The sequence below is a fragment of the Equus caballus genome, chromosome 1 (assembly GCF_041296265.1).
Source record: "Equus caballus isolate H_3958 breed thoroughbred chromosome 1, TB-T2T, whole genome shotgun sequence".
Lineage (NCBI taxonomy): Eukaryota > Metazoa > Chordata > Mammalia > Perissodactyla > Equidae > Equus > Equus caballus.
In genome coordinates, this window is record NC_091684.1 from 120,260,878 (window position 1) to 120,288,038 (window position 27,161).

The following is a 27,161-nucleotide window of genomic DNA, read 5'->3' on the forward strand; positions in this document are numbered from 1 at the left end:
CCTATATTTGCATAACAAAAGCATTGCCCAAAGCCTTGCAGCAACTGCTCTCCCATGCTTTGTTGAGAGCTCACGGCAACGCTCTGGAAAGCCTAGGGAATTGTTCCCCAGCACAGGTCATTCTGGGCTGGACAGCCAACCCAGCTGACAAAAGCCACATTGTAGGGCCAGCAGCAGCTGCCAGCATCTGCTCCCTGTGCCACCACCCAGGGACCTCAAGGGTCCATGGTGAGAATACTGCCTTTGCTAGGGACATGGCCATGGTAAGACCCAGAGGCCCAGGACCTCACCTAGAACAGGGCCAGGGGAGGGGACCTGACCTTGCCTGATGAAACGGGGTCTCCAGGTCACTTGGTGACTAATGGTGACACTAGACTTGAAGGAGAGAAGAAAACTGCTGTGGTACACGCACCTGCCACATACTGGGCACCATACCCATGCCTCCCAGCATTACGTTATTTGATGCTTCTCTCACAAGGGTGTTTTCCACAGTTTTCCGATGGGGAAGCAGGCTCAGAGAGGTTCTCTAGTCAGCCCAGCGTGGCACAGCAGAGCCAAGGTTTGAAGGACCCAGCCCTTCAGGGTATGTTCCTCTCAGCCATCCCTGAGGCTCCCCGGCCCCTCCTTCCCTTTCCCTTTCTGAACTTCTCAACCTTCTCTCTGCCTTCCTATGGCATCCAGCCACCTGGGCCAGGATGTCAACTCTCCTGGGATCCCCAACTCAGGCTCCTACCTATGTCAGGGACACCCCCAGCACATGACCCTCTCTGCCCTTGCCAAGCTTCTTGGGGCCCCTGTACCAGCAGGTGTCACCTGCCTCCTAGAGCACTGTCCTCCAGCCAGGCGGAACTTCCTGGCCCCTGAACACACTTCTCTGGTCCTGGGTTACTTCTGCCATCACACCTGAATAACTTCCTGTCTCACAGACTTCCATTACCCGACCCAGCCCCTACACACACCTCACCTTCCCGGAAGTCCCTCCTGGCTCTGGCCAGCTCTGTTCCCTTCTCTCTGCAGAGGGTCCCGTGTCCTGGCTGTGAGCTTCTTCTGCATTTTGGCACCCTTAGTACTTAGCCCAGAAGCCATACCTCAATGCCTATACCCAGCCAACATTCATGGAACTAAATTAACTTTATGATAATATTCCAAATAAGAATGTTGTGGCTACTCTGGCTTTCGGGAGAAACGTTGAACTCTGTGTGTGTCGCCAGCTAACCTGAAGGAGCAAGGGTCCTGCTGGCCACAGTTGCAAATGCACCCACATACCCCGGGGAGTGGCTCTTGAGGCCTTGAGAACAGTGAGCAGTGTAGGGAAACCACAGGGCAGGGGATCCCCTCAGGATGGTGAGAGCAGATGAAAGGCAGGTTACCACTGGGTGTCCCCATGGGGCGGGTGGGCAGTGCCTCGAACCAGGAAACAGCTGTGTGGAAAGGGCTTCCCTCAAAGCTGTGGTCTGCATTAGGGTGACCCTGTGCAGCACCATTCATCTTAGTGGAAGAAGACAGAGGCACACTGCATAGCTGGAGGAAGAAAGACTGGAGGACGCATTCCCTTTAGATCCAGGGGACCCCCCCATCCCACCTGGGAGGAGGCTCCGTGGGGTCACAGCCACTTCGACCATGCTCACCATGACCCTGAAAATCCCATGCCCATGCTAGCCCTCCAACAAACCAGCCAGCAACCCTCATCAGAAAACCCTGGAATATCTCAGAGGCAGGTCAGAGGTATGGAATTAGGAACACTTCATCTCCTGTTCCGCCCCCCTAGGAAAATAATACTTACACATCAGAGCATGCTCATTTGCTAAGTATCCACCTAAAACTTACAGGGCAGGGCAGTGAGAATTTGAATGAGTCCCTTGAACTGTCCCTGGTTAGCAAACACCCTGAATCAGAAAGCAGGATCTGTAAGGAGATGCTGGGGGTGGCCGACACGGGATGTGCCCAGCCCCTGTCCCATGCTGCCTCCCACAAGGGCTGGGAAGTCAGGGACTCGCTTCCTCAGTCTCCTGTCACTGCTGTGGCTGGGCCAGGTGAAGCTGAAGTCTTCTGGGAAAGGTGCTGCTTTCTCACAGCGGGTGGAGGTCATGTGTGTCTACCATCCCCTGAATCCCTGTTTCTAACCCTAACTGTGGACCTGGAGCTGTGGCCAGTGTCTCTAGCGCAGAACATCAACACTTTAAAGATAGTGGAGGGGCAGGGAGAAGGAGATGAGTCCCTGTGGGCACACTTGAGCCACTTCTTCAGTCCTGAGAAGGCCCACCTCCTGACATCTTATTAAGGGAGACCTCTATTTATTTAAATGACTATTAACTGGGTTCTGTTACTTGTAGCCCAAAGCATTTCTAACTGACAAACTGGGCTTGGAATCTGAACAGGGGTCCAACCCCAGCCCTGGGTGTGGCCTTAGTGTGGCCTGCTGTGCCTCAGAGGTGGTTTCCCCCTGTGCAAGGGGATAATGATTCTTGTATCAGGGTGTCTCTGTCAGCTCAGGCTGCTATAACAAAATACCACAGGCTGGATGGCTCAACAACAGACATTTACTGCTCACAGTTCTGGAGGATGGAAGCCCAAGATCAAGGTGTCGGCAGATTCAGCATCTGGTGAGAATTCTCTTCCTGGTTTGAAGATGGCCACCTTCTTGCTGTGTTCTCATATGGTGCAAAGAGAGAGAGAGAGCTCTCTTGTGTCTCTTCCACATCTCATAAGGATGTTAATCCCATCATGGGGCCCCTACTCTCATGACCTCTTCTAAACCTAATTTCTTCCCAAAGGCCCCTCCTCCTAATTCCATCACTTGGGGTTTAGGGCTCCAACATACAGATTTGGGGGGACACACACATCAGTCTGTATCATGGGCCATTGTGGGGGCCAGATAAGAGCCTGAGCAGCCTGGGTGCTGCTGTCATCAGTGGGTGGGTAAAAGCAGGTTGTGTGCTGGTGACCCCCGACTCTTCTCGACATGATCCCCTTCCTTCTCGAGGGTAGTTCTAGGGAGAAGAAGGGTGCACTTTTCTGTCTTTATAAGAAGGAATGAGATGGTGACAAGGCGGGGACAGGCTATAGATGGCCTGTGGTTTGAGGCAGCTGAGGGTGAGGCTCGAGGGCTGTGGTCTTGGGACCAAACCTCTTAAAGGCAAGAAAATCCCTGGTGCCTTTGTCAGGGCTCAGCTCAGTCCCTTTAGGTCCAGACAAGGATGGCAGGGGGACAGTGAGATATTCTGGGCCCTGGTGACCCCCTCATTGTCCCCCAACCCATAATATTCATAAATTAATGATAAAGTTCTTAAGCACAATAATGGCTTTGTGGCTTCTCAGGGAGCAAGTCCTTATTTTTGGAAGTATGTAGGGGTGAAATGTCATGGTGTTAGCAAAGTAGTTTCAAATGGTTCAGGAAAAAAACAGATATAGATATCTGAGAGAGAAATAAAATTAAATAAAATATAATACACAAAATACAATGCGGCAAACACTCACCAACTGGTGAATTTGCGTAAAGGTGTTCTTTGTACTCCTCTTTCAGTTTTTCAATATGGTTGAAAACTTTCAAAATAAAATGTTGGGGAGAAAAGTAGGAGCTGTTTGGCCCTCTGCTGCGCCCCATGAGTTTGAGGACGTCCTGGCATTCTGAGCACTGCCCTGCCCACAGTACCCTTTTGCCCCTTCTGCTACCACTGGTGGGCATCTCCCTCAGACCGAGCACTGCGAAGCCTTTTGTCGCACCGAGGTGTTCAACAGTGCGTTGGCCCAGCATGAGAGGGAGGAGGATGCTTTTGATTTTAGGATGAGGACTCCAGGTTGTAGAAGTGGTCCAGCTGGGACTCCAACTCAGACACACCTCCCCCTCCTCTGCACGGCCCTTCTAGGAAGCTCCCTGGCTCCAGCGCCATGCAGCAGAGCGGATCTGAGAGCTTCACCAGGGCAGTCTCTCCACTGTCCCGGGCCCACACGGAGGTCAGCTGTGAGAACCACTTACCACAGGGCTGTCCATTCGTCGACCAGATTTCCTCCTAGGGGTCTGTCCCTGGAGACTCAGAGGGTCAGCAGAGGGTGCAGAAACTGAGCCACATGGGAACCACTGTGCGAGGAAGCCTCGAGGTGGGGAGAGCCCAAGTGCAAAGCAAGTAGAGAGGAGTAGCGGCAGCATCTGCAGAAGAAAGGAGAGGTGGCTGCTGTGCTGTTTCCGCCAGGGCACCCAGCAGACAGCCAGCCAGTTCTCCCGTCCAAACATCAGACTGTCCTCCTTCTCCAGGCCTTCTCCCTCCAGGCCCTCCCACAGGGAGCCCTCAAGGCCCTAAGGGCTCTGCGTGTTGCATTTTTTGCAGAGGGACATGCCGGCTCCAGGCATCCCACTGGAGAGAGGCTGTGTGCTCCAGAAAACCCAGCACAGCCTGCTTCAGGAAGAGAGGAGCTCCTTCTTTTCTCTCATGAAAGCACACCAAAGGTCGCAGCAGGCTAAGGATAGCAGCTCCTCAGCCCTCAAGGCAGCTCCTGGAGCTCCAGCAAGGCTCTGGGTCCCGGGCTGTGGGGGCAGGGAGAGCGGACGGCATCAAGGGTTCCCCTCTCCCTGTACGGGGGTTCCTGGAAATCATGTCTCCATGGGCCGTCTTAGATCCTGTTGGTCCAAATGGAGTCACGAGGCACGCCCAGCTCCAAGGGAGAAAGGGGAAGTCAGGGATTTCAGGGTTGTTTTCCTTGTCTCTGCTGCAGAGATCCTTCTGAGACATATGTGGGGTACACAAGGCTCTGAGGGGGTCACTCTCAGTGCTTACATCTTGCTAACCTCCACTTGCTTCTGCTTTCCTTTTCCTTGGGGGAAAACATTTCTGTTTTCCTGGAATATCAACAGTCCTGGTTGTGTAGCTCTCTGCTTTACATATGAAAGAAGTTTCATACCAAATACCAAATCCCAAGTCAAATACTCCAGTTCAAAGAGGCTCGAGTAGACAGAACCAACCCACACTACATTTTGAAAATATTTTAAGTCAACTAGTTTAACTATAAAATCAGGTTTAATGGCTATTGACTCTCTCAATATACTGTCCTACATAAGGAGCCCAAACCCTAGGAAAACAGCTGACCATGTGGAGGATGTGAATGATGGTTAGATGTCCCCCAAAGGTGACAACAGACCCGTGTGCCCATACTGAAGAACTCACCTGCCCAGGAGAGGTGTGACCCAGCACATCATTTCCGGCCCCACTCTGTGACTTTATGATGCCCACATAATACCATCTGGTACTCCCTTCAGCACTAACAAAAAACAAAACACTGCTTCATTTGTAGCCTATCAGCTAACCCTCGCCATCCTTCAGTTCTTCACTAAGTCTTACACACAAACAGCCAAGAATTAGAGTCTTATCCTACATCGTTCATGGCAAATCCTCCCAATCCCATCAATGGGAATACTTATTAAACAGGCTTCCCATGAGAGCCCAGAATGGACCAACTTGCTCTTATTTAATTGACTTGATAAATCCCCACATTATTTAGCTAGCTTCCCGTAGGCTAGGGGTGGAGACAGCGCTGTGAGGTGAAGGACCTCGGAGCTGAGACTCCAGGCTCTGCATCTTGCTATGCGTAGCCTCAGTCTCTCAGCCTGACTGAGGCTCAGCTTTCTCACATGTAAAAAGGAAAGGAATGGCACCTTCCATGTAGCATTCCCATGTGTGTCAATGTGTCAGGGGAGCTCTGAAGTGTTCCTGAAGGTTGGGGCTTATTGTTATTGACCGGGGCTTGGCAGGAATCTGAGTCAAGTCAAAAGGATGAAATGCAGCATTTGACCCTGAGCACCCACCCAGGGAGAGGATTACAAGCTATGAATGGCAGACGACCAAGGAGTGAGAGTGGGGGGATGAACAGAAGAATGGACAATTATCATCGAGACCATAGACCCTCCTGGATCATTGTGAAGGAGGGCGGGATCCCATGTCAGTTGTCGTATTTATGAGTGGTAGCCATCTGCTCCAGCAAGTCTGGAAGGGACCATCCATCATTTTAACGTGCTTTCCTCCTACATTTGTACAGACACTGTAAATGTCTCTCCAGTCTTTTGATGGCTTAGCCTCAGAAGCATTTCTGGTTTTAATCTTTCCTCATGTAGAAGTGCACCAGATGTGAAGTTGGCTTTCATCATTTACAACCTGGTGAATTATTTTGCACTCCAGGACCACTGGGAAACAGGACATGAAAAGAGTGTTCTACCCCATCCCCATGTCACACAACAGAGAATGGCTTGTTTTCCTCCTTTTCACGTGTCAAGACATCAATGACTGTGATAAGGGCTTCGATCAGAAGTTCCTCATCCAACCACCCACTTCTGAAATGGTCAGACTTGAGGGTTGCAAAAGCTCTGGGGTCAAAGTCCTCTGTGGAGTGAAAGATTCTTCAGGATATTGTGAGAGTAAGTGAAGAGACAGGTAGAAACAGGTGAGCGAGTGTGTGGGAGGCTCTCTCGCACAGTGACCCGTGGGCTGGGTGAAGAGGACACTGCTTGCCCTCTGTAAGTGGGAGGCACTGAGCATCAGGACATCACAGGATGGTCTTGGATAAACCCCAGCCACCCTCAGCCCAGCTCCAGGCCATGGCTTGTGAGCAGATGCAGGACTAACAGGCAGCAGTTGCCCTGGGAAGGAGGGAGGAAGATGCCTAGAGCTGGTAACCCACAGCCTGGCTGCCAGAAGCCAACCCCAGAGAAGAACACTATAGAACAAGGCATAGCTCTCACTCTGCCTGGCACCAAGCCCTCTCTTCGTATACCTTCTTCCGTTGTTCTTCTCTAGTTATTTCTGTCTCCTTTCACCTTTATATTAGGGTAGGCTAAGCTCCAGTAACAGGTAGGCTCTGAATTATTATGGCTCAAACACAGTGACCATCTGGGAGAGTGTTCTTGGCCAGATTTCTGGGTCCCAGGCTCTTCTATTTGGTGGCTCCATCATCCCCTAGGGCTTTGTTGTCATAAGCATCAGGCTGGCAGAAAGGGAAAGAGAACATGCAGGAAGGAGACCCACTCTCTTAAAAGCCCCAGTGCAGAAGCAGTCCATAGGCCCTCCACTCAGATTCCACACTGGGAACGTAGTCACCTGGTCACGCCTAACTGCACAGGAGTGTGGGAAGTGTGGTCAGTCACTGCTACGGAAAGAGAGGATGGATTTAGTTGGTGTCTTAGTCCATCTGTGCTGCTATAACAGAATACCATAGACTGGGCAGCTTATAAAAGACAGACGTTTATTTCTCACAGTTCTGGAGGCTGGAAGTCCAAGATCAAGGTGCTGGCAGATTTGGTGTCTGGTGAGGACCCACTTTCTGGTTCATAGACAGCCGTCTTCTTGCTGTGTCCTCATATGGCGCAGGGGGCAAGGGAGCTCTGTGGGGGTCTCCTTTTATAAGGGCACTAATCCCATTCATGAGGCCTCCACCCTCATGATGTAATCACCTCCCAAAGGCCCCATCTCCTAATACCATCACATTCGTTAAGCTTCAGCATACAAATTTTGGGGGACACATTCAGTCTATAGCAGTTGGGTGGCTGATAGTCTCTGACACAATCTTTTAATTTTAATTTTTCTTTACATCAAAGTTATACATGCAGATCACTTAGAGCTACAAGGTTATGAATCACCGGAGTCCTTCACCCCACCCACTCCCCAGACACAATCCCTCTTGCCTCTTTTACCTGATTATTTCCATGACTCGAACAGCATGTGCGTTGGTTTTCTATTGCTGTGTAACAAATCACTACAAGCTTAGCAGCTTAAAACGATACCCGTTAGTGATCTTGAGGTTCTGTAGGTCAGAAGTCTGGGCTTGGTGCAGCTGGGTTTTCTGCTCAGGGTCTCACAGGGCTAAAATCAAGGTATTGCCTGGGTCATGGTCTCTTCTGGAGCCCGGGGCCCTCTTCCAAGCTCATGTGGTTGTGGCAGGATTCTGTTCTTTGTGATTGTAGGGCTGAGGTCCCCAGTTCCAGTTGGCTGTCAGCTGGGGGTTACTCTCAGCTAGCAGAGGCCACCAGGGTTCCTTGCTATGTGGCCTTCTCCATTTTGAAAGCCAGCAACAAAAAATCTCCCCTACCTCAATTCCCACTGATGCCTCCAATCTCTCTGACTGCCCTATCTCTGACCACTAGACTCACTCAGATAATCTCCCCATTTTAAGGTCAACTGATTTGGGACCTTAATCACATCTGCAAAATCTCTTCACAGAAACACCTAGATTAGTGTTTGACTGACTAGGAGAACGTGGGTGGACCAGGCGCTGGAATGTTGGGGTCATCTTAGAATCCTGCTTACCACAGCATGGCCACATTGCTCCCTCTTGGGTCTTCAGTTTGAGGAGCTGTCAGCTGATCTCTGGGTATGTAGATGTGGACTTAGCTCCCCTTCCTCCCACCTCCTCTGCCCACGCACACACCTCAGATGGCCCCATTCCTTCATGAGAGTGACACGGCACAGTTAATTATGCCAATGCTCCACATTTGTTATTACCATTATGAAAACACTCTGTGCAACTGAGCCAAATGGTCAACTACTATGGACCGTCCTTTTGTTTTCTTTGGAGATCTTTCTTGATTGTCTTCTTCTCTGTTCACATAGTTAGCTGTCTTACCATTAATTCAACCCCAAACTCTTTGCCAGTTTTCTTGATATCATCTCAAGTCACACCAGGTTTTGTGGAAACCATTAACACCTCACTGAACAGCTCAGCTCCTTGCTCCCTGGGGATATCATGGGTCTGCATCCGTAGGTTGGTCCATGTGACCAGCTGTGAGAAGAAGTGATGTGTGGCGCTTCTGGGCCAAGCATTTAGTTGCCAGTGCAAGACAGTCCAGAAAGTATTTTTTCCCTCTGCCATGGTGACTGTCAATGTTCCAGAGTGGCTGCCTCATTGATCTGGGTGCTAGTGTGAGGGTGATCATGCCACAGAGCAGTCCCTAGCCAACCCTCAATGTACGAAACTTTTGGTATTTGAAGCCACTGAACTTTTGGAACTATTTGTTACTGTAGCATAACTTAGCTGCTCATGACTGATACAGAGAATGGTAACCAGGAGTAGGGCGTTGCTGCAAGAGAAAGCAAGATAATGTGGTATAGTTTTAAAGCTGACCAATCAGGCAGTGAGAAAACTGATTGTAGGGGCTAGAAGGATGGCCATCATGTATCCAGAGGTAGAACATTTGGTAAACTGTCACCTGCGATAACTTAGAAGTTTCAGAGAAAAGAGACTTAGGGGTGTTACTCTACCATCAAAGACCAAGAGGCTCAAAGAACCTGCAATTAAGTTGAGAGAGAAGAATGTCTTGAAAAGCACTGTGAGTGGCTATTGACAATGAAGATAACTGGAATCAAACAAATTAGATAAGAAATTAACTAAATTTTTGAGAAACCAATAGTGCCAAAGAAACCTTGTACAAGGACTAATAGGGTTTGTGGCTGGAATTTAAGATAATGCTTGGTTTTCAACTGTCTACAGGCAGGATGTGGGCCGAGAAAACTGCTCAGCCCCCAAGGAGGGCATCTTCCCCAGTGCTCCCCGCCACTCCCGCCCCAGTGCAGCCAAGGAGGATGATGGCAAAGGAAGAACCCCCCACCAAGGGTAGGAGCAGGGCCCCATAGAACAGTGGACTAGCCAGGGCTTCCCAGGGAGCAGGACTGGGACTATTCAAGAAACATTTTCACTCCAGGATGGGGCAATATCTGCACAGCAGGATATCAGGATTGCTATGGACACTGTTTGCTGGGTATCTCCCACCCCTCCCCTTTCTGAATTGAGATGTTGTGTTCTTCTGTCCCTTTCCACCACTGGGCATCGGGATTGTGTATTGGGGCTGGGGGTGGGATGGGGCTGAAGATAACTTATCTTCAGGTCATAGGTCTCTAGACTGCAGGTCTCTAGGCTGCAATTTATCTTTAGGTCATAGGTCTCTAGACCAAGAAGAACCACATGAGCTAGCCACAGGCATCACCACAAGAAACCGCTGAGCCTCTTAGAGAGGTCCTGGACCTGGAGCTGGACGCTGCAGAATCTCCCTCACCTCGAATTCCTGTCATCCTTCTAATCTCTTAGTTCCCTGTCTCTGGCCTCTAGATCCAGATTTAAAAGGTTCATGAGAGTGAATCAGACCCACTCGGGAAGGGGGAAAGTGTACTTTGTGTGTGGGAAAGAAGGCATGAGTGACACCTCTGGGTCGATGCTCTCCCTGTCCCTCTGTCATGACGACCAGCATGTTCTAGATAGAGGCGCTCCAGTAACCCAGGTGTCCTCTGGAGCCACGATGGACACAGAGCATGGCCAGAAATAACCCATTGAGATTTGCAGGTTGCTTGTACTGCAGCATGGTCCAGCCTCTCCTGACTGAGAGAGGGATTCTATCTATTTCACCTCCTGGAGAAGTGTCCCAGAGCTTCTGACCTGCTCCAGCCTGGCCTGGAGGCCCTCTGTCTCTCCCCCCCTCACTCCTATGTTGAATGACTGCTTTCTGGATCAGATGCTTCTCTCTTGGTTAACACTAAAACTAACATTTTAGTGAAGCATTATTTCTAGTAGCTTCCTACCATGAGAAAGGATGCACAGAAGGTCAATTTTCTGAGACCTTGTGCATCTAAAAATACTTGGTTTATACTTTGGCTGGGTAAAGACTAGAAAATAATTTTCCTTAAATTTTCCAAGGCTTTGCCCCTCGCCTTCTAACTTCTACTTGTTGCTGTGGAGAAGTTCACAGCCACTGTGACTCCTGACTGTCTATGTGAACTGCTTCTAATGTCAGGACACTTTTTGTCCCCATTATTCTGAACTTCAACAGTGGCACGCCTTGGGGAGGGCTATTTTTTCCCATTGTGCTAGCCTCCCTGTGGGCCTTTTCAACACATGGCCTTCGGTTGTGGAGACTTTTCTTGCATTAATTCATTGATGATTCCCCGCTGTGTTTTCTCTGACCACTTTTTTTGGGTTCCTATTATTTGATCAATGGACTTTTGGATAGTCCTTTTTTATTTTTTCTCTCTTCTTTCCCGTTTTTGGGTTCTTTTTTCCTGCTTTCATAGAGATTTCCTCAACTTTATTTTCCAATCCCTCTCTTGAAGGTTTTTCCATTTCTGTTACCTTATTCTAAATTTCCAAGAAGTCTCTTTGTCTGTTCTCTAAACATATGAAGATATTTAATCTCTTCATATGTGTTGCAATGTTTTCTTTAATTTCTCTGATGACGTTATTGGTAGTGATGTTGACTTGTACTTCTCTCTGCTTAGTCTCTGTTTCCTCTAAATTGCTTTAAAAAAATCTACTGGGGATTTAGATTTCATGACATGGGTTTTCCTGAGATGCCAGCTCAGCTTCGGCTCCCTGTGAAAGACTGATGAGAAGCTCTGTACACGTGCATGGGGTTCGTTAACTGTGTCAGGGTGATCTGGCTGTTTAGTTGGGCAATGGCAGATGTCAGAAAGTTCAGGTGTTCTCCTTGGCCTGGGATGATGCCCCTGGGAAGACCCTTCTAGTCTCCTGGCTGCCTGCATTCTGAAATCCCCAAAAGGGAGCTGGGAGGTGGTCTCAGCATCCTATATCTGTACATTCATTTCATCCCCCTCTTCCTGTAATGGCACCTCTGCCCTTAATTGTGCTTGGTGTTTCCCAGCCCAAGATGCGCCCTTTTACCTTCTTCAGATAATAAACATCCAGTCTTTTGTCAGGATGGGGAAGGCTCTACAGAATTGAGGGGGGTGGGTGGGGGAGCTAGGGATCTCAGTGCTTCTTAAGCAGACTTTTAGCCAATTATTTTTATGTTAGCCCCCCATTCACAAGAACGTCCAGAGGTACCTCGTGCCATCCATTTGTGAACCTTCTGGAGACTCTGCAGAGTTTGTTCTTGGCTTTCCTTCCTAGCTACATATCAGGGTTTCATTTCCTCAGGTCTGCAAAGGATCTTAGCTTCAAAAATTGTGTTGCTGTTACTTTGTGCCTTGCTTGCCCCATCCTTGCCAATTTCTGCCTGACAACAAACAAACTTTCTGTTGTTTCAGGAGGCTCCAGAAGTTAGAGTCAACACATGCTATCAACCCACTACCTTTTCCAGAGGCAGCCACCTCTTCAGTCTTTGCCTCTTTACTCCACAGACACATCTCCACCCACTTGCTCTGGTCTGATCATCCCTACTCTGCTTTTCTTTATTCTGTTCCTTCCATCTGACACTTGATCCCCATCCATCCTCTTACATACATAAGCCACCTGTGTCAAAATCTTATTTAGCAAGGAAAACATGGACCCACTAGGGGGAGATTTTCTCCGGGGAGAGAACTGTGTCTATCTGGAAGATACTTCTGCATGGGGCTGGGATAAAAGATGCTAGGCCTGAGATTTCCTCCAGTGAACAGTCATCAAATGCTTGAGAAACCAGGCAAGGGACTGAGTTTTGTATTCAGAATGCCACCGAGCACAGCTGAAACCCGTGGGGAGGCCACACTCATGGGGAGGCCTGTGGACTGTATTGTACTGTGGATGGGGTAGGGTGCGTGTCAGAGCAGAGGACCCTTGACCAGGCTCACCTGCTCTCATCCAGGGCAGGTGTCTTGTCCATAGGCATCACCCAATGCCTAGAACAGTGCACACTGGTACGAGGCCCACCATGTGTGTGCAGGCTGGGGTGTCCCAGCAGGGGCCGTGAAAAAAGAAAGCGGAAAGATGTATTACCTTGAAGACTGGGCAGAATCCTGCTGGCTGGAGATGGACAGGGAGGGGATGTACGGCTGGTAAGTTAGTGTACACCCAGCTCCATTCTTAACAAAGTGAGTGATTGTGACATGTGGTGGGCCTGGAGGAACATTCTGAATCATTATTTAGTCAGAACACAAATCTCTTAAATGTCATCAACACAATCTGCCTGGGAGAATGGTAACTTCCTGCCAAGAAGAGACCCTCTTAGAGGAACCTGACCCAGCTGGCCATACAGAGCCCATCCCAGCACAGTGCGCTGTGTAGTCCTCCGGAGGGTACAGCTCCACAGTGAGGGAACTTGAGGGTTTGAGTTAAGACACCCGGGGTACTCGAACGTCCACGCTACTTCACAGTTCACCATAACTAGTGACCCAGAATACCTGGTTCCTTTTCTCTTAGTTATCTGGAAAGAGAAGTTTTTTCTACCCAGGCTCCAAATTAATTCGGTGAGAAATGACTGCTCTTAACGGCCTGCGCAGCACAACTTTGCCCCATCGACCTCTCTTCAGTTCACAGAGGTCGAATGCCCAGGCTGCCTTCACTCTCTAGGCTCCCCGGGAGGGCAGTTGACACGTTCGAACCTCCATTGAGGCAAATGAACCAGTGGCTGCAGACTCGGGCGTCAGTCTCCCCAGGTCAGGGGATGCTGGCGAAGGCCCAGAGAGGGGCTTGCTGCGCTCGATTCCGAGGCAGTAGGAAGTCACGCACCGGCCTCTCTGGCGATGGCCTAGGCCTGGAGAAGAATGGCGGGGGCCGTGGGGTGAGCGAGGGTGGGGGCACCAGTGAGAGTCAAGAGCAAGCTGGCAGGCCGGGGCGGGGAGACCGCGCCGGGCGCGGCCGGGAATTTCCTTCAAGAAGCTCAGACAGTGCGGTGGGTGGGGCGCGGTGGGCGGGGTCCTCGCTGCTGGAGGCTTTTGAAGCCTCCCCGACCGCGGTGGGAGAGGGGCAGCCTGGAAGTTGGCAGCAGGCCTGGGGCGGGGAAGGGGAGGAAGGGGCCCACGTTCCCCGGGCGCGGGGCCGGCCGCCCGCAGCACGTAGTTCGCTCCTGCAAGCTCAGGACGTGGTGGGCACGTCACCCATGCTGCCAGGTTAACCACTGGTCTGGCGCCAGTCCAGCTCTGGCTGACCCGGGCTCAAGGGCAGCGCGGCCCGCCTCGGGTTCCCGGCCGCCCGGACCAGCCGGGGGAGGTGCCGATCCCTCTTGCGGGAGCAGCCCCGCCCCACCCGTCACCCCGTTCCCTGCCGGGCCGCGCCGAAGGCCTGGAGCTCAGCAGGGGAAGAGCGTGGAGGGGGCGAGCGGCCTGAGCCTCGGGCACGGCCACCCAGGAGCCCGGCCACGGTGGAGTGCGCAGGAGTCGCTCCGCCCGCAGGCGAAGCCGGCAGCCCCGCGCCTGGCCAGAGGGGACACGCCTCCTCGCCGCGCAAACCTCGCTCTGGAGGAGAGAAGCGGAGGCGAGCCCCGGGGAGGCGCACCCACCCACGCGCCCCTCACGGGCGGGGACTGGCGGGACAAAAGGGCGCCCTCCCAAGCGCTCGCCCCAACGCTGGGGTTCAAGGCTGTCACAGTACAAAAGCTCTGGCAGGAAAATACCCGGCGGAGACCCAGATGCGAGGGGGGCGGGGGAGGAAGAGCCCGCGCAGCCACGCCCCGGCCCACCGCCCTCGGACGTCGTACGTCAGCGTGCCGGCTCCCTGCTCCATTCCGCCCCTCCTCCCGCCGGCCAAGGGGGCACGCCTATTGGGGCGCGCAAGCCCTGAGGCCGGGTAGGCCCCACTTGGCGTCCCGGATTGGCCTTGCAGCATATCCACGGGCCAATGGTGCCCGCCCCTGTCCTCGGCCACGCCCCCTGGCCAGGCGCGGGCGCGCGACCGCTCTATCCCGCCGGTGCGCGCTCCGGGATCCCCGCCCCCTCCGCGCGCGCAGCTCCCGGCGGCGGCCGCCGCCTGTAACCTGCGCCGCCAGGATGTGGCTGGGGGCTGACGTCGGGTCCAGATGTGGCCCCGGCCCCGCCTACCCCCGGGGCCGGGCCGCCCACACCGAGCCGCGGCGCGCACGGCGGCTGTCTCGCCTGCCACAATGAGTGGTGAGGCTGCGGCCGCGACTTGGCGCGGTTGTCCCTAACGTCGCCGCTCGGCATCCTTAGGATAGGCCGCCCCTGACGCCGCGCGGGTCCCAACTCTCCTGCGCCCCCCATGCACTCACTCTTTCGTGCTCGGCTGGGCGGGCGACTCGCGGACGCGGAGCCGCGCTGGTGACGGCAGAGGCGGCTGCGCGCCCAGCCCAGCCCGCGGAGAGGGCGCGCCGCGCCCCCGCCCCCAGCCCGCTCTCCGGAGGCCGTGGGTGCGGATGCGCCGCTGACGACTCGCAGCGACAAGCAGTGCCGCCGGTCCGCCGGCCGGAGCCCGCAGCATGGCAGCCGCCGCCTATGTGGACCACTTCGCCGCCGAGTGCCTCGTTTCCATGTCGAGTCGCGCGGTCGTGCACGGGCCGCGGGAGGGGCCTGAGCCCGGACCCGAGGGCGCGGCCGCCGCTGTCGCCGCCACGCTGCCCCGCGTCGAGGAGCGCCGCGACGGCAAGGACAGTGCCTCGCTCTTCGTGGTGGCGCGGATCCTGGCGGACCTCAACCAGCAGGCGCCGGCGCCCGCCCCGGCGGAGCGCAGAGAAGGCGCCGCGGCCCGGAAGGCGAGGACCCCCTGCCGCCTGCCGCCCGCGCCGCCACCCGCCCCCGAGCCTGCCTCCCCTGGCGGCGAAGGCGCAGCGACCGCGCCCCTCAGCCCGGCGTGGAGCGAGCCCGAGCCCGAGGCGGGGCTGGAGGCCGAGCGGGAGCCGGGGCCCGCGGGGAGCAGCGAGCCCGGCCTCAGACAAAGGGGCCGGCGGGGCCGAAGTCGCGCCGACCTGGAGTCCCCGCAGAGAAAGCACAAGTGCCACTACGCTGGCTGCGAGAAAGTTTACGGGAAATCCTCGCACCTCAAGGCGCACCTGAGAACTCACACAGGTCAGTGGGGCGCCCCGAGCGCGCGGACCCCGGCCAACGCGAGCCGCCCGGACACGCCCCCGGAGCCGCCGGCCAGGCTCAGGGGGCGGTCAGGCTAGGAACCGCTGGGACCTTGCCCCTTACCCCGCGGCTGGGTCCTGCGATCGGCCCAGCGCGCCGCGTGAGGCGGGTGCGGGCGCTCGGAGCCGGCGCCCGCCCGGCGACCGCGCCCCCGCCGGGCACGCCCCCTCTCCCGGCGCGCTCGGGTGGGGCCGCGGGGGCGGATGTCGTCATCTGGGCTGGGGGCTGGGGGCGGGGACCCCGCCCAGACCGGGGGGCGGCGGGCAGGTGCGGGCGAGCTGGGTGGGGGCGGCGGTGCCGCTCAGGGAGATGGGTGGCCGGCGCCTCCGGGAGCCGCAGGGTAGGGGGTGCCCTCGTCCGCCCCTCCCCCGTGGGCCGGGCGCGCGCTCGGAAGGGGAGGGGCCGGCTCGGCCCAGGCGCGCGGCGGGCGAAGTTCACGCGGGGACAGGGTTCCCTCCAGCCACTCGGCACATTCTTCGCTCTCCTTTTCCTGTAATTTTTCCAGCGCCCTAAGGTTTAATTTGTCGAAACCAGAGCCAGCGACGGCCGACGAGGGGGGCGGTCCCGGTTCCCTGTCCGCAGCCCATTGTGGGAGCCCCGCCCATCCGGCCGGCGGGGGCGCGCCCGACCCCAGGGGCTCCTCGGCCTGGCGGCGCTTTCTCCCGAAAGGAGTGCCCTGCCCACTGACGGTCGGTCTGCGCCGCCCTGTTCCCGGCCCCGCTCTCACCTGCCGGGGCCGGATGCGTGCGGGCGGCACCTGTACGGGGCGGATGGCAGGAGCCGGCAGCCTGGGGGCCGCGGACCGCCGCCCGCCCTCTACTCCAGGGCAGCACTTTCCATCGCGCAGGCTCAGGATCTTGTATTTGATTCATTGTGGTTGTTTTTTGTTTTTAAAACACCAAGGTGGAAACGTGTTAATAGATGGCAACCTTCTTCTCCCAGTTTGGTTTAAAGAACTGTATATTTCCTCTGGGCTCACGCGAACTCTTTTGTGACACACTTAACTTTTCCACATTTGGGGCAGGTTCAAAACCCGTATATGTACTTATGTACCTGTACTGTTTCCTTGTAACCTAAGGTTGAGCCTTCTCCATTGTAAGATAGTTCACAAACTGACTTAAAACCGCAGCTTTCACGACCCTAGAGCTGAAAGGCCCCTTTTTCTCGGTAAATTTGGACTTGAGCGGTCCTAGGAATGCCGGTGTCAAAAACAACGGATATCGGAGGAACAGTCCCTTCGGAGGCTGCCCTTGCGTTTCTGGTCCCCTGGTGTGGCTGGCCCCAGCCACGTGGCAGGTGGTGGGGTCAGGGGTGAAGGCGAGGCCATTTCTAGGCTTTGCGAGTCAGAATTAAGGGTGTGTGAACTCAGATCGGGTGTGGGGTTAGGGTAGGAGTGTTGGTTCAGCTTGGCAACGTACCTGCAAGGGTGGGTGTGACTGTGGGGGAGGGGCCAACCTTGGTTCGGAACCAGGTGCGTCCTGAGTACTAGGGCGGGGGTGAGCGCTTGGGGCGTGGCTGGGGTTGAGGGCCGCGGTCCAGGGCAAGGCCGGTAGTTGGCGGCAACCGTAATGTTGGAAAATGTTTCTGCAGCCAGTTTCACTTTGGTCTCCCACCCGGCAGCACCCACTAGCTGAGTTCGCGAGTCGCGGAGGGGCTGGCCGAGAGGCGGGGCTCCCTATCCTGGGCGGGGCCGTCTCTGTCCCGGGATGGCTTCCGGATTCGCTTGCCCGCTGGTTCACGCGCTATGGGCCCTAAGCGGGCCCCTTTGCTAGAGGATTGAGGCAGGGGCTCTGGGAACCCGCGTCTCCCGCAGTGGGGTGAAAGCCAGTCTCTGCGGGGTGCCTGGAAAACCTAGGCGGGCAGAAGAGGATGGAAACAACACTCCGCTTGCAGTGTGCTGTGTCTGTTGTTAGAGCATGGAGCCGGCCCTCCAGGTGTGCAGAAACTGGAAGCCTACCTCCAGAGCGGATGCCGACCTCCAAGTCAGAAGAGCACAGATTCCCCTTGGGCCCTTGGAAATGCAGATTTCCAGGTCCCGGATGCTGACCTGCAGCTGAGCTCTGCGGTTTAAGTTGTCCCCTAGGTGAATCTGATTATGAACCAAGGACCGGCCTCTGGCCAAGAGCAGCTCTAGGAAGCGCATTTCCAGCCCAAGCCCAGGTGTGCAAAGTATAAGTAACTGGTGCTCACAGAAGAGACAGAGGCAGCCCACAGAAGGGAGAGGCTGCAGAGGGTGACAGAAAGGCCAAGGCACCCTGAGAAGACCCGCAGCAGACCCTGGCCCTGAGGTGTATGCGGTTTGCTTTGTGGGCTCCCAGCAGTGTATTCCGGTTGTCTGCAGGCCGTGGCTCAGGTCATGCCAGGCCTTCTACTCCACTAGGGATCCCCTCCCCTCATAGCGATTTCATGGCAAGGGGTGAATATCTAATCTACTTTAGCGAGAAGGCAGTTGGCACCTTGCTCTGTCTAGCTCTGTGACCAGGGACGGGTCCTCAGACCTCCCTGCAACTTGGTGATGTCTCCCCTGACCTGGAAGGCTGTGTTTGTGAAAACCTTTGGGAAGTGCAAGGGTCAGCTTTGACTCTGGGGGGAACTTGGCCTTCCCTGGCGCTGCTCTGATCTCCCACCCCCACCCTGACCAACTGCACGCCAGGAGCTTCCTGTCCTGGTTAACTGTATGGCAGCGTGGTCCCCCACTTCCGTTCCCCAGTAGTAATCCTGGGGGCTGATTACCCCCTGCCACAGTTAGGTAATTGTTGATGTTATAGCAAATGCGTGATAAAGCAAAACAAAGACACAAATGTCTTTACGACAACTCAAGCCACGTATTATTTGTTGGATCAGAACTTCGCAGCCCAGACCTGGGAAGTGTACTAAGACTCTCTTTGGGGAGTAGCAAGACTAGGAGCAGATTTTTTTGGAGTCTGAAGGGCTTTAATGTGAAAATTGGAGGACTTGCCTAAGGAAAGGTCTGGGGCCCTCTGAGGGCAGACCCCTCTCCCCCCCGCCGCTCCCCCCCACCCCAGGTGGCCGGGTCCTGCCTCTGGAGATTCCTGTTTGTTGTCCAGAGTGGTGGGGCTTGGCAGGCCCCCAGCAGAATGGTCGCTCAGTCTTTCTTGGCTGAGATGCCCTAAATACGTTCCTACTTATTTGTTCCCACAAAGAATTGTTTTCAGAATGCCTCTGTGCTCTGTTTTCCCTCCATCGCCAGGAGCCAGAACATCTCCTTGCACACTGCTGGGGCTTGGCCCATTTCAGCAGCTCTAGGGGCCTGGCCAGAAAAGTGGGCACTGTGCAGTGCATGGCCCCTCCCTCCTGAGAGCCTGTGAGATGTTCCTGGTCACCTGGCCCTGTTTGGGGTTGGGGGCGGGAAGTAGAGTAAGATTGCATTCTCTCAACCATTTCCTGTGATAATTTGGGCAAGGTTGGTCTGAAATTTATCTTTACCCACTGCACAGGGGATTGGATCATGAGTGAGATTATTGGGGCAGGGTTTTTAGGTCCCCTCCCCGAACACAAACTCTGGATTGTTTCCAAGCCCGCTGCTTGTGGGGACCCCTCGCAGGTGCTTCCTGGTGCAGCTGCCCTGGGAAGGCAGCCTGTCAGAGTGCAGGGTGAGTGGCTAGGAACCCTTCCTCCCAGGGCAGAGCCAGGCTGGCAGAGGACCAGCACTTTGGCTGCTCCCCCTGAGTCCCAGGCAGCCAGTGGGCCTAGTTATGAAACTCTTCACACAATGCAGAAGTGTGTGGACAGAATATGCAAGCCTTCCCCTCCCCCAGCTAACCGCTGTTGCCCTGTGTTGGTGTGTCTTTTTCCAGACCCTTTCAGTGATTTGCATGTATGCGTGCGTGTGTGCATCCACATAGACATTTACAAAATACAAATATAGGATCCTACGAAACACATTCTACCTCAGGCTTTTGTTCTGTGTGTTTGCTTAACAAGGCGTCTTCATTCTTTTTCCTGGCTGCATGGTATTCCAAGGTGTGGTCAGCTATGGCACCTTTCTTTTAGCAGCTGTGCAGCAGTGGACTCTGGTGTATGTCTTGGTGCAGAGGAGCTGGCATTTCTGTAGGATTGGGACCTGGTGGTGTTATTGATGGTAGTGTAGGCAACCTTTAAATTTGTTGTGGAGTTATTATGTTGCTTAAAAGACATATTATGTTTTTAAAGGAAATAGATGGATGTTCATTCTTGGTCTCCCCAGTACTGAGGTTCCTGCTGTCTGAGGTTCCTGCTGTGTTGCTGTCCTGACCTTTTTTACTTCTCCCAGTTCTCCTTTTGCATGTGTGAGAGCTTCATTCTGAGAACATTTAAAACACCACCAGCAGAACCACTGTTACTCTCTCAGGATTCACACCCACTCTCCTGCCGTCTTTACTTGCTTACCCTGCAGCTCAGCCCCTGCAGCAGTTGGGCGAGGCCCCCCCACCCCTGCCTGGCACTGGGTGGGGGCCCTGATGTGAGGCCATTTACACCCCTCCCTCCCTCCCTAGCTGAAAGAGGGCTGGAGGCCCTCCTGTGAGCAAGCTGATAGGACCACACTTCACTAAGCAGCAGCCCTGTGTGTGGTGCTCAACTCTCTGGAGCTTTCAGAGGCGGGGCCCTGCCCCTTCAGAGCAGGTGCTGCGCAGTCCACTCATACTCTTGGGCCTGCTTGCTCTGATTTTACACGGATCCAGGTGGTTGTCGGATTGCCAGACGTAGCCTACAAATCTAAAGGGAACGGTGAGGTACCTTGGTGGCCGGCTAAAAGGGAGGAAACAAAGAAACAAGCTAGTGACCTGTACCCAATGCATGTGCATGTGTATTTAGATATATAACTCAAGAAACCCTGCAGAGCCAAACAGCTCCAGGACAAACATGGGGACATTTGTGGAGGGGCATATTGTCCTCCCAGTGGTCTCTGAGGCCTGCACGCTCTAACAATTGACATTGGTAACAGTGATCTTGAGGAATCAGGGCACCGTCAAAGGGTGTCTGGTTTGTGCTTTCAGAAGGCAGTTATAATAGTTTTTAAAATAAAAACTCCTGGAATGAGGCACTCAGCTCTCACAGTTGTATCTAATCCTTCTGCACTGCTGCTAGGGGCCAGGCATTGTTCTGTTTGCATTAGTTTATAGGAAGCTATTCAGTCTTCACAAGTACCCCATGAAATAGGCACTATTATTATTACTAGTTTTCAAGTAAGGGCGCTAAGGCTCAGAGGGGTTAAGAAATATGCCCAAGGCCATACAGCAGATGAGGGGGAGCTGGGTGTGTGCTCGGGCAGCCACGATTCTGAGTTTGGGTACACTCGTGTGTGGACCTGCATACCAGGTGATGACCGGGGAGGGCAGCAGGGCCTCATGGTATTCGAAGCCTGGGTGTTCCCAGCACACTGCTCCCCCTACAAATCTTTATTACATCTCAAATGTTAAGGGAATAACGCAGTGAACACTCGTATGCTCTTCTCCTAGATTAGTCAGTTAATATTGTCACTTTTTTGTCTTTTCCTCCTTCCTTCCTTCTCTCTCTAAATACTATATTTTCTCCCTTCCCTTCCTCTCTTCTCCATTTCAGTATTACATATTATCTAATACACAGTCCATTTTTAGTTTCCCTGATGATCCCTAAAGTGTCCTGTATAAGATCCAGGATCCAGTTGATCACACATTGCATTTGATTGTCCTGTCTCTTTTGTTTCCTTTAATCTGGAAGAGTCCCCCATCTTTTGGCCTTTTGTTGCATGGGCATTTTAGGGATCTAGGCCGGTTGTCTTATAGAACATCCCACAGTCTGGGTTGTTTCCTCATGATTAGGTCCAGCTTCAACTGTTTCTGGTCAGAAATATGACACGGGTGATGCTGGCACTTTCATGCACCACACTGGGGACACGTGGTGTCAGGTTGTCTTGTTGCTGGGGCACGTGGTTAGGGTGGTGTCTGCCAGATTTCTCCACTATAGAGGGACATTCTCCCCTTGATAATTAATAAGTAACCTGTGAGGTGACCCTGTGAGGTAACACTGTGAGACTGTGGCTTTTTGGAGGGCCAGGGTGCTCCTTGTCCTGCACATGGCCAGATGTCCAAGGGGGCAGTATCTGTTCTTTAGATATTCAACCGCCTTGTGTCCAGTCCACCTGGTAGTATCTGCTTCATCTTCCAACCGCACTGACTGACAGTGCCAGATTTTCTGGGTTCTGCTGTTGGAAGTCTTTTTAAAGTCAAAGGGCAACTCAGCTGAGTTTTAGGTGTTCCCTTCCCCAAATAAACAAGACCCCTAATTTTACATGGAATGAAAATGTTTCTGGGTGGTATTTATAGCCAGCTCAGAAGGTGGTTGTGGGCGTGACCTTGGCTAGCCCACCTGCACCGTGGCTCTATGGCCACAGGTGACCTGTCTCCCAGGCTTGGGTGGGACCTGCAGCTGGCAGTACTCTTAAGTCCTGGTGGGTCTCTACATGCTTTCCAGAAAAAAAACAAATATTGATCTAAGTTCACACACCTGAGCCTGTTTTTCTTCCCTTTCACATCCCTAAGAGGGATTATTTTCTTGAGAAGTCAACTTCTCATCAAGATGGGACTGAAATTCAGCGTTCTCTCCAGCTTGGCAGTTCAGAAGCAGCTGCTGGGGTGGGACTGGGATGGGGTGGTGGGGAGGGCCGCCAAGTCCTGGGTGGGAGCGCTGAGCTCAGAAGGCCTCAGCTATCGCTCTGGGTCAATATAATGGAGATGCAAATGCTAACTTTTTACTCTGTTGGCAGTAATTTGACACTCGTCACTTAATGTAAGACAGAGAAATTCTCACCCAACCAAAAGCTCTGCCATTTGGCTGTGCGTGCGCACAGGCTCACTCACATAAACGTGATATCCTGTTTGTTGTTGTGGCTGAACTGAGCATCTAAGCCTGAAACATGTTTATGTGGAACCTGTGATTTCTGGTTCATTTGTTCAGTTTTAGGTCTTAGGGTCCACCCTCATGCCCCCCGACCGCCCCGCCCCAGCAGCTGTGGATTAGCTGTGTGCAAGCCAGGCTTCTCAGGGGAGGCATGGAGTTCCCTCACTGAAACTAGGCCATGGTAAAGAGCCGATCATGTGCCCCGCCAGCCCCCTGCCCTTGCAGTGTCCTGGCTGTGGTGTGCCTTCCACCCTGCTCCTGTTCCCTCCGGACCCAGGGCTGGGCTGTATCACCATTTGCTGTTGGGCATTGTGTGCCTGGTCGGGGACAGCTCTGACAGGTCCATCGTTTTAACTGACATCATTCTGTACAAACAGAACAGAGGGCATGCTTCCATGGGTTTTTGTTTTGGGGTGTGTGTGGAGGGGGGATCTGTTTATTGTTCTCCTTTTTTGAAGTTCATCACACAAAAACACACGCTAACCAGGAACTTGGCTGCGCTCCGTGGCCGTTGGCCAGTCTGTCCCAAGGTGACCTGTTTGGAAAAGCGCTGAGGCTTGATGCCTCAGATCAAATGTCCCTGTGCTGCTGCCACAGGGGCGTGGCCTCCCCTGCATGGGTCAGTGACCCGTGATCCCTGAGCGCTGGGCACAGGCTTGTCTCCTTGGAGCAAGAGCCCAGGGTCTATCATGGGAGAGCTTTGCAAGAAATGGGGCCCAAATTAAAAACCACTCCCCAGAGAGCACATGGCTGAGTGCCTGCACTGGGCTACCATCTCAGAAGGAGCTTCTAAAGGTGGAGTTCTGGTGTGTGCCTGTCTCCTGCAAACACGGGTCAGCTGGAAGGAAGCTTGGGCATGGGAGAGGGCCAAGAGTGCTCAGAGGAGCTCAGGGGGCTTCCTGCCCCCCACCCAGGCCCACCGCACAGACATGGAGCGGGTCAGTAAGGTGATGGCTGGCCAGCCTGGCAGGTGGTCTAGGGCCTGGGATGGGGCCTCTCTCATGCCCTCAGGTTAAGTAGACCTGAGGTCATTCTCCTCCAGTATGTGCAGGATCTGTGATATAGCCAGGAATTTCCACCACTTGTAAATTCCTTCTCTGAGCCTTTTTGCTTGTCTTTACCTCTCTCCTGTTGTATAAACGCTTACTTAAAAAAGAAGGATAAAGAATTTGGTTTGGACCTAGAGGTAGAAGCTAGAGTTAATGGCAGATCAAGAATAGAAATTTTTGCCAGGAAGTGTTGGGAAAGAGAGGAAACAGAAAAGGCATGCGTGCACCTCAGAACTCAGCCCTTTCAGTGGGGAGGAGCGGAGACCAGGGCCCAGGCATGGCCTTGGCACTGAGTGATGATTTGCTTGGCTGGGCGAGTTGCTCAAAACCATGTCTGGGATCAGGGAGAGGGTCTGGGAGCTAGGATTTGGTATCACTGGTGTACCCTAGGCATCTTACCAGTAAAAAACCTCAAAATATTTTCAGTTGAAGGAGGGATGATCAATGGGAATGAATTACAAAGTTGCCGCTGATACTGATCTAAGCTGCATAATGAGTGATGAACAGGCTGGTTCTCCATTGTCTGAGTTGACACTCTGGCTCATCTGCTTCCCTGACTTACTGCCCGTTGTCCTCATTGCCCCGACCAGTCACATCTGTTTTGCCCATTGGTCATTGGTGGCTACCCTGTCTCCACTCAAGGTCCTTTCCCACAGCTAAGTGACTGGTGGTGGGGTGGCTAGGGACGCAGGCCACGTAGATGCCATCCACAGGTCCCCTCCATCCGTCACTGAGGCCTTGCCCACTTTCTTGGCGGCCTCACACTCTGGATTGCCCTATGCTTGTTCATCAGTTGCCATTTTGTCTCCAGCACACATGGCATGGTGGGAGGACGAGGCCCCTGTGCGAGGACCCACAGGGACCCTGGCTCCCTGCAGCCCTGCATGCTACAGCTTCCATCTTTTCCAGAGTGTCCTTTTGTGTCTGCTTGCATGGCAAATCCTGTTTTCTAAAATTATTTTGTCACTTGGCTATAAGCACTAGGGGATTCTCTGGGAGGGTCTGAAGGGCTTTGCAGGATGCTCTATTTTATGATGACGAAATGTAGTTTTAGCATTTTATACCATGCCCTCTTGGTGGCAGGGTCCAACTGACAAGTGTCTGCTGTCATAGGTGTTGTGCTGCTGTGTTGGTGAGCATATATGTGATTCTCCTGAGTTAGTATCAGGCCTTACGGTCTTGCAGGAAATTCAGCCTTGGCTTCTTATAGGTTCTGATTTGAAGCTGCCCTTCCCTAATAGTGGGCTGGGTATTACGTATTAGCATTTTGCTTGGGACAAGTTGCATCATTCTTAAGTTCACTCACTTTAGGCTTTGAAAAACTTCAACCTTTCCCTGATCTTTCTCATCTCCCTGAATTATGAGCCGAGCGTTTAAAACTCTTTCCCATATTCAGCCCTTCCTTTCGCACATTCAGTACTGTTCATGGCCTCCGAAGGCAGATATTGATGTGTGTGCCCGTATATGTGTGTGCATGTGCACGTGGTCAGCCCCCGCCAAAGCTCAGGATGATTGTTCCTTTGGAAGGAAGCCAGTCACCAGGCATCTGCCCAGGTGGCGCAGGCTTTGGCAGGGATGTTTGTTTCTGTACGACCCCTGATGGGGCTGTATCACATTGAGGCTAATGAAGGAAGGAGCAGTGTGTGCCCAGCTGTGGCTGCTCAGGCAGGGCTGGCCTTCAGGTTAGAGCTGGGAGCCTGGAGCTGAGCTGGAGTGTGTGAGTTCCTGGTCCCCACTGGGGGCACTCCTTCTCAGGCCATTCTGTCTTGGACTGGGGCCAGCAGCCTGGTGTGGGAGTCTGGCCATGGCTGGGTGAACCCTCCAGCTGAGGGTTCAGCCTGGTGTGCCCTCACTTCTCCTCCCCCTCTCCCCCTACCTCTTCTCCTCCTCCTCCTCCTCTACCTTCTCCCTCCCTTCTTCCTTCTCTTACCCCTCCCCCTCTCCCTCCCCTCCCCCTCCTCCCTCACTCTCTCCCCTCCCTTCCCCTTCCCTCCCCTCCTCCTCCTCTTCCTCCTTATCCCCTCCTCCTGTCCCTCCTCCCTGACCCCTCCTCCTCTCTGTCCTCCCCATTCCCTCTTCCTCTCCCTCCTCCCCTCTCTTCTCCTCTCCTCTTCTTCCTTTCTTCCTCCTCTTTGAACTGAACCCTGGGATCCAAGCATGTTTTTTAACCTGGCTTCAGGAGTTTACAGCCCTCAGGACTAGCAGAGGGTGGATGTGCCAGAGAGCAGGGCCCCAGGGGCCTGAGGAGGGCAGGTGAAGACACCTCTCCTTTGTGCTGTAGCCCTGGCTCAGACTAGGAGACCCGGTGGGGAGGCTGCAGCTTCCTCCTCCCACCCTCTGGGGATGCTCTGGCAGCCTTTCTCCTGGGGTGTTGGAGGAGGCAGCCTGGTGGCTGTTCCTGGTCAGTCAGCATCCTCCTACAGAGCAGAAGGAGAGGAAAACACTGTATCGCCTTGGCAACCGGCTGATCTAGGGCTCAAAGTGCTTGTGGCAAGAGAAGTTCTCATTGTCTCAAGTTTCTAGGATGGGCTTCTATTTTGATTTTTTCCCTTTAATTAGCAGGAGTGACTAAGATAGCAAAATCCCTGACCTGGTTCCTATAATTTCTTTTCTTTCCTTTTTTTTGCTGAGGAAGATTCACCCTAAGCTAACATCTGCTGCAAATCTTCTTTTTGTATGTGAGCCACCACCACAGCATGGCCACTGACAGACAAGTGGAGTAGGTCCATGCTTGGGAACCAAGCCTGGTCTACCCAAGGGGAGCGCGCCAAACTCCAAACACTAGACCATCAAGGCTGGCCCTCTAATTTCTTCTTCTTCTTCTTCTTTTTTTTTTTTTAAAGATTGGCACCTGGGCTAACAACTGATGCCAATCTTTTTTTTTTTTTTTTTCTGCTTTGGCTCCCCAAAACCCCCTGGACACAGTTGTATATCTTAGTTGCAGGTCCTTCTAGTTGTGGGATGTGGGATGCCGCCTCCACGTAGCCTGACGAGCGGTGCCATGTCCGCGCCCAGGATCCAAACCCTGGGCGGCCACAGCGGAGCGCACGAACTGAACCACTAGGCCACGGAGCTGGCCCCTCTAATTTCTTAATAAACATTTATATTCCCTTTATAGGAGGAACATTTCTTCTGGTGATTCATTGACTTTTTCTTTTAAACTGTGCAAAGCAGGGTGAGAGCAGCACAAAAAGCCCCTACTGCCCACAGCTGCAGGCCAGCTGCAGGCGGGGTGCACTGCAAGGGCCCATGCACCGGGAGCTGTTAAATACCATGCCAGGACTGTAGTGGCATTGAGGTTGATAAGTTGCATGGGAAATTTGGGGGAGATGCCTCTCAAATCTCAGGGTGTTCAGATCCCCATAACTTGAGTTTCTGGAAGTCGTCTGATAGACCAGTAAGTCTTTCTGAGCTCAAGCAGTGCTCTCCCCACCCTTGAGGTCGCATTCTCTGGGAAGGCCAAAGTGTGAACTAG

The 27,161-nt window shown here is 53.6% G+C and overlaps 1 protein-coding gene and 1 long non-coding RNA gene across 2 annotated transcripts in view; one reads left to right on the plus strand and one right to left on the minus strand.

Annotated features, from left to right (window-relative positions):
• Nucleotides 1-2,518: 2,518 nt before the first annotated feature.
• LOC111775546 (uncharacterized) lies at nucleotides 2,519-15,934 on the minus strand. The gene is made up of 3 exons (XR_002811250.2): nucleotides 15,822-15,934; nucleotides 3,977-4,147; nucleotides 2,519-2,651 (listed from the first exon to the last, which is right to left on the minus strand). It is a non-coding gene; the product is annotated as an uncharacterized lncRNA (long non-coding RNA).
• KLF13 (KLF transcription factor 13) overlaps nucleotides 11,027-27,161 on the plus strand; it is a 55,416-nt gene continuing 39,281 nt past the window's right edge. The window contains exon 1 of the mRNA XM_070268348.1: nucleotides 11,027-15,698. Coding sequence (XP_070124449.1) covers nucleotides 15,113-15,698 — 586 coding nt within the window. The 5' untranslated portion in view covers nucleotides 11,027-15,112. The remainder of the gene's footprint in view (nucleotides 15,699-27,161) is intronic.